This window comes from Belonocnema kinseyi, chromosome 1 (assembly GCF_010883055.1).
Source record: "Belonocnema kinseyi isolate 2016_QV_RU_SX_M_011 chromosome 1, B_treatae_v1, whole genome shotgun sequence".
Taxonomy (NCBI): Eukaryota; Metazoa; Arthropoda; class Insecta; order Hymenoptera; family Cynipidae; genus Belonocnema; species Belonocnema kinseyi.
Genome location: NC_046657.1, coordinates 148,026,306 through 148,038,962, shown reverse-complemented (window position 1 = coordinate 148,038,962; position 12,657 = coordinate 148,026,306). Strand labels below are relative to the sequence as shown.

The following is a 12,657-nucleotide window of genomic DNA, read 5'->3' as shown; positions in this document are numbered from 1 at the left end:
AATTACTGTATAATTTTTGAAAGTAAAAATCGTAGTTTGTTGAAAATTGTATGATTTTATTAATTTATAATATCAGTTTTCTAGAAAGTATTTACTGAATTTTTTTAAACCCTAGATATCGTGAAGAGTAAATATCTCAGAAGGACAAGCTGCACGCTGATAATATCAAAGATAAGGACTGCGATACGATTTATAAATAATAGAATAAAGCGCTAGAATATTTATTATTTAGTGTTAGTCAGGTTCTTTAACATTTCCTTAATCAGTCTTGCTTTAATTTGAAAATATGAGAATTTTTTATGATATTTTCATATCATTGGCAGTTATCCTAAATTACATTGGTAAATATAATCACATTATACATCTATAACTTTAAGTACATTTTTTATGCTTGAAACAAAGTAGATTTTATTCAATTCATTCCTAATTCCTTTTGAAAAACTTCTGAATTTGTATTTGATAATGAGTGGAATTCGACATGTTTCCCTGTGAATACGAAATATTTGAGGATTTTAAAACCATAAATTACTCTCGAGTCCGCATTTAGGTCTCTGACAACTTTGTATGTTGTAACTATCATGTGTGATTTTTTCCGTTTTTTTCGGACAAAAAACAGAAGATCGATTTTTTTTTAATTCCATACTCACGGGTTTTTGGGGTCTCGCTTATTACGCAAATGAACTTTAGTTATTTCAAAAGTTAATATTCAAAATGGTGAACTCCTTGAATAAAAAAATTTGTGTTTCTTGTTAAAACTATTCGCAAGCGGATCTTTTAGGACGCTGATCACGAAAATAAGCTGAAAAAATGTAAATTCAGGATGAATGTTTTAAAATGGCGCACTTTTTTTATAGAAAATTAATGTTTCTTGTTAAAATCAGTAATCATGGAGTTTTCAAACTCGCTGACTAGGAAAACCATTTCGAAAAACCAAAATTCAAAATGGTGGATTTAAAATTTGTCACGAGCATTGTTTTTATGTCTTCTTGCAAAAAGGTGGTAAGAAGTGGAATCTTTTATTACGTAATTTGATTCCCTATACCTTTTCGCACATAAAATCATTGGAGCCTGCTGCGGATCTCTCCAGATAACAACTTAATTCTTAAATGGTTTTATGGATTGCATGTAAAAACAAAAATTTGAAGCAGTCACAATCACGAAGCATTCAAGTTAAATTAAATCCACGGAGTAATAATGAGAACGGTCATACTGTATAAGACACCTTGAGTTTTGAATAAATAACCTCTGATACTGATTTTCATAAATATATTTTTCTCTAGGAGAAATAATTACGACGCTCTCGTGGAACTGACTCAACCGAAAATTATTACTCGACAGTTTTTAATGACATAAATAATTAGAACAGTTAATTTAAAGTAAATGAATAGATGGTTTTAAAAAATAGAAATCGAATACAGGACTACTAAATAATTATTATTCATATTTGTGCGTAACATAAAGGTTATTTTATACTACAAGAATTAGGTTTGTTGTATTCTGCCTAATTGTTTACCTAAAAACAAAATCAAAGTTTGAATCTTGAGTTCCTGTTTATCAAATTTTTTACGATTCTTACTACCAGTTTGAAATTTTGGTATTGTTGAATGAAAAAGTCTAGTTTCAGATTGGCCGTTTTTTATACATAAAAAAATTAATTTCTTTGAAACTCCACACACGAGAGACACAAGAAATTAAAACACAAAAGTTGTGAAGAGAATTTGCTCACGCAGCAGGCGGATTTTTTTCTTTTACTCTTTATTATGTTTTTCACAATTAAAATAAAAACTTCGCAGCCTATTAAAAAGTAATTAATAACAAATTTGTAGATCTTTTTCAAATGCACAATTTATGTCTACTCTTCTTTTTCTGTATTTTGCATGGGTTTAGAACACTCAGAAATAAACCACAGGCCAAACTAATCTGTAAACTATTTTGAAAGTTATCGTGCTAATAGCCTAAAAATCTACAAAATAACAGACAGAATAATTTTAAAACTATATATTTTTTTTATTAAGCGACAATTCTGGTGTTTCAGTTTTTTTCATTTTATAAAATGTAAAAGTAATTATCAGCTTATTTAAGAAAGATTTGCAGAAATTTATACTAATAATTTGAATATTCTGTTTATATTTTACATGTTGAAAGATATCAACAAAAATGTTGAAAAATATTATCCGTAGAATTATCTCAGGGCGTCTACTCAAATTCTATGAAAAAAATTTCCTGACACTCTAGGTTGTTGCCAGGTATCTATACATTTTCCCAAGGTATAATTTTCATGAATAATGAGCCACTCAAATATTAAATATCACATTGTTCAATGAAATTCTCATTTTATATCCCTTAAAAAGTATTACATAATACTTTTAAAAAAACCTTCCATTATCCATCTGAGAATTGTTAAATGGTAGTTAACTAAGTTTATTAAAAGTGATAAAAAAATAGGAATAAATCAAGTGTGGTCCAAAAAAGTATATTTTCACAAATATCTAACCTAAATATTGTTTGTTTTGGTGTCCAAACGTTCCCGACAATTGCCATTATTTATTTATTTTTTTAATATTTAGGGATTTCTCAAGTCTATTTTTGCACAACATTTCTTTTTTTAATTTCCACTATCAATTTATAATTTTCCTTCAGTACATATGAATTTTTTTTTCTAAAGTAAAAAAAACCATTAACAGCGGAAACTAAAATAACATAAGCAAGTTTTTGCAACTTACGGGCTAAAGAGATACCTTGAAATTTTTTTCATTCTGCCAATATACAGTGGACATTTTACACGAAAAGAAACAATTTTCAGGCATCAGGCCATTTTGAAAGACAAAAATAAGGACACCCAGTGCGCAGAAAGTTTGGCGACGTCCTTACGACATCGTTACGACATCTTCACGACATCTGTACGACATCCTATGGCAATGCCGTTGAGGTGTCTTTACGATATCGTAAATAAGTCGTATGATCTGACGATGTCTTTACGATATCGTAAAGACACCGAAACGACATGGACGTAGAATGTCGTAAAGTTGTCGTAAATATGTCGTAACGATGTCGTGAAGACGTTGCAACATTGTATGCGTATTGGGTATTTTTTAGACCACTATTATAAGTGTAGAACAATTACGCAAGTTAATTACGAATAATCTTTTTATTTATTCTTATAAATATATAATTGCATAGGAACGGTATAATTTTTGTATATAAAATCAAATGGTGTTTCTTAATTTATGAAAGTAACTTTATAGAATGGCAAGAAATTTCCTAATGGCACAAGCTTTTAGGAAAGTTATGATTACCACTCAAAAATTTCAACTATTAACGAAAAATAATTTTAATATATTTAACTCTGACCTACTTACTCTTAGAGCAGACGCAGAACACAATTAAATTTTTCTAAGTGCCACGACTTTTCTAATATCTAAGTTTTTAAGGAAATAATCCTATAACAACATGTTTCGTCAATTAACACTAGCTATAATTTACTGAATTTTATATACCCAATAATATATATCTGGAGCTTTGATAACTTATCATTTGTGAGGTAGACGCTGTACCGAAAACAGGGAAATGACCGGGAATTTTTTGAGACCGGGAAAAGCCAAAAAATTAGTATGATTGTGAATTTATTTATTTACCATAAATTTCGAAAGTTTTTACAAGAACCATCTCTCAAATCAGTTGGAATATTACAAATATCATATCACGTAATATAATTCAATTAAAAATAAATTCGATTTCAACATTTTTGATGTTAAGTTTAGTTGTTAACTGTTTTAATAACATTCATTCTTAAATGTACATTTTTAATTAAAAGAATTTAAGAGTACGAAATCCTTAATAATTAAGCAAATTGACATGTGTGATTTAAACTTTATGAACTAATTTTAATGTGAAAATAACTTAAAATTAATATATTCATTAATTAAAAGATTTTATTTTATTTAAAATCCTATTCAAATATTGTTTCAGTCGAAAATATTAAATTTTCAACCTATTCAGATCGAAAAGTTTTAATGATTAAAATGCCTGAGTGAACAATTATACATCAAATATTCAAAAGTAAAAATTTTTAAACTGAATCTTTTGAAATAGAAAGCCTTGAATAGTAAAAATTTCAGAGTGCAACATTTAAACTCTAACGTCACAATAGTTATTGTAACGTTGAATAACAATTGAAATGATAAAATTCTCATTTTTGTTAAACTGGCAGTTGGCAGTACATTTTATATTTTCAAAGTTTTTTTTTTATTGGAAGGGGCCATTTTTCAAGATTTTTATTGTGTTTGAAGAACAATTTTTTCTAATTTCAACATAGGTTTTTTTATTGCTACAGTAGTTATAGAACTAGAAAGAAGGAAATTCGTTTCTTAAAGTTTTTCTAAATAGGAATAGGCAGTCATTTTTGGATATAGTTAGATGATGTCTTTGTTGTTTTTTGAAAGATATCGTTTTTTAATTTACCCAACTATTATAACAGTAAAGACGATTTTCAATTGACATTCCGGTCGATCATATTTATTTTTTTGTGTTCTGAAATTAATTAAAAAGATATTAATTTATGTTTGATAACAATTTCAATTAGATTTTTGATATTTTATACCGGACTGACTCATGCTTACTATATTTTCCAAAAAAAACTTTTTTTTATAACGTTTTTATTGAGTTGGAAGAAGGACATGTTTCGTTCCTTCACATTTTTATTAATGCTAGTTGAAATTGAGGATTACTTTTAATTCAGAGAATTTAAAACTATAGTGCGAATTCATATTTTTTAAACAGATATCTTTAAACAATTCATGTTACGTAAAATTCTTACTTTTGACCATATTTTTTACAAAACTTGTTATTGGCCATTATCAGGTTTTCAAACTCACCTTCTTCAAACATTAAATAAGACATTTTCTAAACATGAATGCTAATTTTTGTTCGCTTAAGTTTTTAATAATACATAAAGAAATACCATCATCTCTTATTATAGTAGAAATCCTTATAGCACTACCAATTATCTCTAAATTCTTACATTTTATTTTAATTATACATATAGAATGAAACAAATATTGATATAGAAAGTCTCTCTGTGTATCCTTGGCTATTGTTCTTAATTCTATCAGTAAATATAATCATGCAGTACAGCTATAATTAAAGATCACATTTTAAAAATCAGAGCTCATTCAATTTTGTCCGAAAGCATTCTGGGAAATTTATAATATTTGTGTAATAAAAAGCGGAGTTTGAAAATTATTCTTCTTTATATGAAATGGCTGTAGGTTTTAAAACCAAAGAACGCTTCTAGTCAACCTTAAGGTATCGGAAATTTTTTAATTGAGCAGTTTTTCAAGTTGGAGTGTTGATGAACATCATCTGGATTCCATAGGGTTAGTATAAAACCTAGTAAAAGAGTTTTTTTTACGGTCCTATATATCGAATATGCTGTCGGATAAACAAAAAAAGAATGCGGATCGTCATCTTCGTCACTTCCCGTCGCAGATGACGACCGGTCGTCTTCAGCGATTGTAAAGCGCGTAACTATCTGGTCACGATAGACTCCAAAATTCACTAGACAAGCTGTAAAGTTGTAACTCTTAACTTTTTCTAACTAATGAAACTCGAATAAACAGTCGGTCCTTTTCAGGACTAGCAAATCGAATCTGTTTTTGAAAGCGTTTTCTTAGATCGCTTTTTCCGGGAAAAAGTTAGTTAAAAATTGCATGACGCTGGTTCGGTTGAGCAGAGCAAAACCTTTAAATTGAACTTTTTTCTAATCAGTATTCTTGAGTAAAGTACCTTAAGCCTGGTCTACAATCGTCGCAGACATCCTGTTGCGGCACCGAAAGCAAGTGCCACACCGCAAGTCACCGAGAGAGCGAGTCAGAGGTATCCGTTGTAGAGGCGAAAAATATTTAAAGGTCAAAGCACGACGATAAAACAGTTTATTCGATAGTAAGCTTTGATTGGCTGCCGCAACAGCGCCACTCGCGACCACTGTAGATGATTCCTTGCGTTGCGATGCCGCATCGCATTGCCGTGGCTTGCGCGGCCGCAACGAGCTATTCACAGTGATTTTATACCAGACTTTACACGGCAAACATCCTTACAAAGCGAAGAGAACGATAACCACTTCTAACGGTACAGAAGGGGGATCGCCAGCCAATCACGACACAGCGCGCTCTGCCCGCGCGAGCAGGCCGTTGAAGGGGGATGGGTATACTTCACTTCGACACTCGCGTCCTGAGGCTTATAGTGAATACCTGTTTTGGGTTTCTTCTACTGATTACAGCAGTGTCGTTTGTTCAATGAAAGTTGCAACGTGAATAGGCGTTCGATTCACGATCTTGAATATGCCTGATAGCATTCTCTCCCAAATGTCCAATTTTTTTATTTCATATTCGTTTCTCTGAAGAAATGCGTTTCTTCTAGGGCTTGTAAAGAGGGTGTGGATAAGGATTTTGCACAAAGGCCAGCGGTCGAAGTTAAATAGAGACACTGCACGTATATCTCTGGGAAGTGAACGCGTTCTCGCCCTAGCTACATAAGTTTATTTTGCTTTTAATTTGAATCCCGCAATGATTTCTCTTAACAAAACCTAATAAAACCAAGAGCCCTCACGGTTTGCTGTGTTATCACTCACGATAGACTGCACAAAATTAGTCATATGGCAAGGGCATCTATTTCATTTTTTCTAATTCTGTTTTAGGATCAAAATTTATTTGGATTTACTTAAATCCTACATATCGCGAGTTAATTGTCACTTTAAAAATTTGCATTATCCTTTTTAAAATTCAAAATCGGAAGGTTTCGGCTTCGCAATCTCCAAGAAACCCAAACATAATTAAATTAATTTCTATAGATTGTAGTACTAAGATAAGGTTCTAAAAATAACTGGGGATTCTTCATATTTCTAAAAGGAAGGAATAGACTTTGGGAAGATTCTTACTTTTGCACAATATGGAAAGCCGAAACACCTCCTTTTATTATTATTTTTCTTTTTGCAGACTTAGGTGCGCAGTTTGAAAACATACCGAATAGAGAAACTCTTTCCAGTGTTCCTCATTCCGGTACTCCTCGTGTTCTAGATAGGAACGTTTCTTCTGTCAGACAACATTTTCCTGACAGTTCTGCTTCTGCTGGTGAGCCTAATCTTCGTTTGAGATCCAGATCGCCTGCTGCCATACGTCGTCCTCCTTTTCGCATATTTGGATATGATATCGAACAACTTGCGTTTATTAGACTTATTCCCAAAAAAAATCGGCACTGGATATTTGAAATTCACAGATACACTTTTCCTGCCGATACGCCCGCCAAATTGAGAACAGGATCTGAGCTGGGGCCCATGCCAACCGGAGAAAGATTTGTTTTAACGACATCAAATGGTGAAATAATGGCATTATTGGAACGTTCTAATACAATTCTTCGTGGAATATATGCAGTTCAATATTTTCTAAAACGAGTGAAAGTAAACATGTACAGCGGTCTGGTGTTCCCCTTGAACAAAATTGAAGCAGACGTAACCCCTACAAGCGGAAATCAGCCCATCGCAAAAAATTTTAGATTAGAATTTATTGATAATAATAACGGAACATGCGACCCTCAAACAATATGAAAATTGCATTCCTGTGCAAAACAGAGCCCGTTCAAAATCTACATCACTTTTTAAACCCCTCTCAAGCTTGAAGTAAACGTTATTTTTTTTATTTAAATAAAAAAAATAAATAATTTGGCAAACTTCTCTTATCAACTTTTGAAGGTATATACCATGTTAAATAAAACAATCGGTTCTCTTGGGAAAAGTTAAAGTGGAAACGGTACCGGGAAGTGCTCTCTTAAACTGATTTAGTAAATTGTCACTGGTTAAATCCGTACTTTGAATTATCACTAGTCAAGCTGTGATTTTCCGACTTTGATTGGGTTGGCCAGAAATGATGCAACCAAGGCAGCGTTACAGAATATATCAGTAAACATAAACAATAGATTAAACCAGTGATACAGCGCTTTGAGCGACCAAAACCTGAACCTGCTCTAGAAGTCTGGTACTCGCTATGCGCCAGTCACGTTTTTGAATTTGTGGAGTGAAAACGAACTTCATTATGTGTTTGTGTTATAATTATTTTTTGCATGTTAGCAATAAGCTGAGGATCTAATATCCCTTGCTTGAAAGTTGTGATGCCCTTGACCGCGTAGGTTTGTCTTTGATCAACGCCACACATTAACATAACGACGGGCCTTCCTACAATGAGATGCAAGATATTATATCCTATTATATAGCAGCTTAACCCTCATTGATTGTTGTGAGAGTAATACGCAGTTTTAAAAAACTAATTTTTTTAAAGTTTGCTTACTAGTGATATATAATAAGTGGCATACCTAACCAGCTGCCGAGGAGCAATGCGCACGGCCAAATAAATACACTCACTGAGAAACCAGTGAATCAATAAATCTCACTGAGTGCCAGTGACACACTTCCGGCTGTTTCGGCATGTGAAGTTTCACTGGAAATCAGTGAGATTTCACTGCATTATTTTAAGGTGGTGGCTGATTTGTTCGAAATCAAATACTCGAAGAAGAAAATTCAAATTGTGTCAAAGCCTTCCGGCATAAATTGCCTCTTTGCCGAGATACCAAGTTTATTAAAAAAGGTCCTTAATTTTTAAGTGTAAATAATTTTTGAAAACATAGATGTTGAAAATTTTTTGGTACAACTGGTGAATAACCTATATACTAAAAAATAAACAAAAATAAGCAAAATTGATTACTTGAATTTTACCTTTCACATGGAACGTCCCATAAAATAAAACAAAAGCGTGCCCTCTGAGCTAAGTAATTTAATTCTCGAACGGACATACTTTAATCAATAATTTTACATTTTTTGGTTCAATCGTGGCACAGTGAGTCGGAACCACACAATTGCAGGACAAGAATCACAGTTCGGCTTAAATAAAAAACGATATGCTTCATGGGAGTTTTTGAAGTCTATAAGACCGAAACCAGTTTAAAAATTACGAAATTCAAAATGTCGGATCGAATTTGGCGGTCGAAATTGTAAAATTTTGGCCAGTATTACTGAAAGTTATTTCCTGCGAGTTTTTAATGTCGCTGAATGCAAATAAAGTGTTAAAATGGCAACATTTGAAACGGAGGATCAAATATGGCGACCAATAGTGTGGAATTTTAGCTAATATTTTTTCAAATTGGTACCAGGAGGTTTTTCAGGTCGCTGAATCCAAAGATGCTTTCCAAATTATACAATTCAAAAGTTTAAGTGACCTGACGGTTTTCGGCGTGCTTGATTAAAGTTTGTCTCCTCCTCTCTCACTAACAAAGATATTTAATTTCTGTCCGAATCGCGTTATCTTCTGAAGAACTATAAAAACATTGTAAACAATTATTTGCTGGTACTTGTGGAAATTTCGAAAGCGCAATACATTTTTTCGGAATAGGTTTTGATTTATTTCTAGGAATTGGTGCTTTTGATATAATTACAGGATTAGACGCAAAAAGCAGTGCATGTAACAGATCCATCATAGTATGTTTTATTGTGGTTTTGCGTTGTTTTCCCTGCAGTTTTTCAAAATTTTATTACATGATTCTTGTACTTCCTCTGAGAGTTCAACATTCGGAAATAAAGCATTTTCTATGATCGCTGCACCATGAATCAGAATTTTGTGTACAGAAGCTGGCATACAATACCAACCATATAGTTCTATGTAGAGTCTTGTTGCATCTTGGAGCTTTAATTACATATGATTCGCATCCAGAAGATAAATTTAGTAAAATCGTAGCAAATTCTTCTATCAATAATCTCAGATGAAGTTTTAGGATTGTTAAGAAATCTGTAAGCTGTATTTCCATCGTTCGTTGTCCTGCTACCTACGGCCTTGGCAATATCAATCAGTAGACCCATCCTACTCTTCAAAGCTGCTTGAATAGCTTTTTCCTTTCTTTAAGACTATCCTCTCCAGGAGGACTTCGAGTTTACCACTTTTTGAATTCAAAGCGGTAGGAGATGTGCAGCAAACATTCAAAACACCTAATTCAAGCGTGTAATGGTGAGAGACCAAACTGAAATGAAGATGGATCAGTTTCTCTTCTTCTAGCTTCGTCAATCTTGTTCATTATAGTTGGTGTCACCCCGCAAACGTAACATCTTTGTGAAGTGGATATTTCTGTAATGGCACTGAAGAATTTACCATCTATCGAGGTTAACAGCAGAGTATGAGAAGTCGAAATGTCACCTAGTTCATTATGTTTAATGAAGCTGGGCGAAAGATTGTCTATTTGACTCTCTATCGGATCTTATTCAGATTTAGTTACTTCAGTAGTCTCTTGAATGAATTGAATTCTTATTAATAAACAACTTCTAAAGGACGCCGGACGATAATTTTTCCACATGATTATTTTCTCAGATGCTTTTGTGGTAAGGTCTTTATTGGAGAAACCGAGAGAACGGTGATCCAACGTACAAGGATACATTAAAGCCAAATCAGGCTAAAACATTTCACGCAATCAGCACTAGCTGAGCATCATATTGAAACAGGGCACAGCATTTTATTTGAAAAAGCAGAAGTCATCGCAAAAAATACAATACTTTTCCAAAAGAATTATAGAGAATCAAGTGAAATATGAAATAAAAAGCATAATAACATCAATAGGGGCAAAGGATATAACACCAATACAATTTGGTTTTCCGTTCTCCCAGGTTTGAACAAACAGAACACCTTTAAGTTTTTCTCCAAATACGGCATTTATCATCTTCCTTTAAGTAAGCTGGAAAAAAGATTGATTCATCGGTTGAAAAACATCCCAAAAAAACTGGGATGAAAAGTATTGGTGGAGTTACAAAAGCATTACATTTTACCGAAGAGATAGATCGCGAAGAGAAGAGAAAATTAAACGTTTGATTCAATTCAAGAATCAATTTTAAAGCACCACTTTGAGAGGCAAGAAGACTTAAACCATAAAATGCTCTAAATTATCAGATTCGAGGAGAATAACACCATAAATCACCTTGAAACGTGAGAGGTAGGCGGACGCACTAAACGAATATCATAATTTAACAGACGAGGAGAACCATCCTCCATAACTTTTTTATTCTTTGGCATTAAATACTGTTTTCCTAAAACAAAATCGTTTTGAGCATTTCATTCAAAAGATACCCAAATCGTTCTCTTACTAAAAAAATTGAAAATAAAATTATTTCGAAATAAAGTTATTGAAGACAACAAACATTATTTTAACAGTTAAAACATAATTTAAAAATACGTAAAAACTATATTGAATCTATTAGCACTATGTGCACGTCTCGAAATCAAGAGATAGTAGGTTTATTTCATTTCTAAAGGAAAAATATTACGCGTGTATTTATGGCAATCGCGAATTTCTCCAAAAGCGCTGTTCGCAGTTGTTTTTTGAAAAATAACTGTTGTACCTTAAAAAAATATAGGTCAGAAATAATCTTGATTTTTAAAATATTTTTATATCAGAAAGATACAACGCGAGCTTATGTTCTCAAAAATTATTTTTAAAACTATAAAAAATGTTACTTTTTAATCGCATGCTTTATTAATAGAAAAACCAAATCTTTCTCTGTAGCAAAAAAGTGCTTTGTATAAAACAGTGTAGGAAGCGCGCAATTTCGGAGGGCGGGCTGGTCGGGCTCTACGGCTGACCACGGCCCTGTCTTTCATCGCAATTTACTCATTCATGCCCGTTCGTTGTTTCTTTTTCCTCTTTATCACTTATCCCCCCTTCTTTCATCACTTTCACTACCTCTTTTATGTGCATTTCATTCACCCTCTCTCTTTTTCCCGTCAATTTTCTCTCCTGTTCTATTTTTCTTCTCTTATGATCCTATTCCTTTATTTTAGCTTTACTCCGTTTCCGCTTCCCTACAGTTTCTTGTGGGCTCCTACATTCTATTCTTACTTCCCTTACACTCTCATCCTACAAACCTCTACTACGCTCCTCTCCACAATCTTTTGGTCTTCATTTCTTCCTTATCTTCCCAATCACTCTTTTAGATTTCTGTAGCAGACTGTTTACTTCTTCCGCTTCCTTATTCTCTACCTTCTAGTTTTCTATTCTTTCCCTAAATGCTCTTAACCTATCTTTTCGTATTGTATATTGGACCTTTACATCATTCTCGGTCTCCTTGGTATTGCCGTTAAATTTTAGCAATTCCGTCTCTTTCAATAAAAACTTATATTCACAAGCCTTTTCCACTTCTGCCTTAATCCGCTTTTATATCTTTTGAGTTTCTTATGGAAAGCCTCGACTTTTTCGTACCTTTATTCTCCTCCTTAAGTCTACGCGAACACAGACAGCCGCTTTCCCCCTCAATAACACTGAATACTCCGTCATTCCTGTCCAACTTTTTATAATTCTTCATCATCTCTCTTCTATTTATGCACAAGTACAGGTAAGAATACTTAAAGTAAAGAAAATAAAGTATTAAAAAAGGTAAAACAATCTGTCGGGTTTTGATTTCCACAGTTGTTGCCACAGCGACTATGGAGCTCGCGGTTTACAGAGATGTTTGACTGTGAACATTCTGAGTGAGCGTTTGCTTGTTTAGCAATTTTTAGCAATTTTTTAAACTCATACATTCAAAATTATGCATATACTGTTAGCGCTTGCAACCCAATTAACAAATTAGAGTTGAGC

At 32.9% G+C, this 12,657-nt stretch overlaps 1 protein-coding gene across 2 annotated transcripts in view; it reads left to right on the top strand.

The window, feature by feature from the left end:
• The first annotated feature begins 244 nt into the window (after nt 1–244).
• LOC117175955 overlaps nt 245–12,657 on the top strand; it is a 29,701-nt gene continuing 17,288 nt past the window's right edge. The window contains exons 1-2 of one of the 2 annotated variants that reach the window (XM_033365834.1): nt 248–341; nt 6,993–9,393. In XM_033365834.1, coding sequence (XP_033221725.1) covers nt 287–341; nt 6,993–7,600 — 663 coding nt within the window. In that variant the 5' untranslated portion in view covers nt 248–286 and the 3' untranslated portion in view covers nt 7,601–9,393. Of the gene's footprint in view, nt 342–6,992; nt 9,394–12,657 lie in introns of those variants that run through there. The other variant, XM_033365840.1, reaches the window with a different exon arrangement.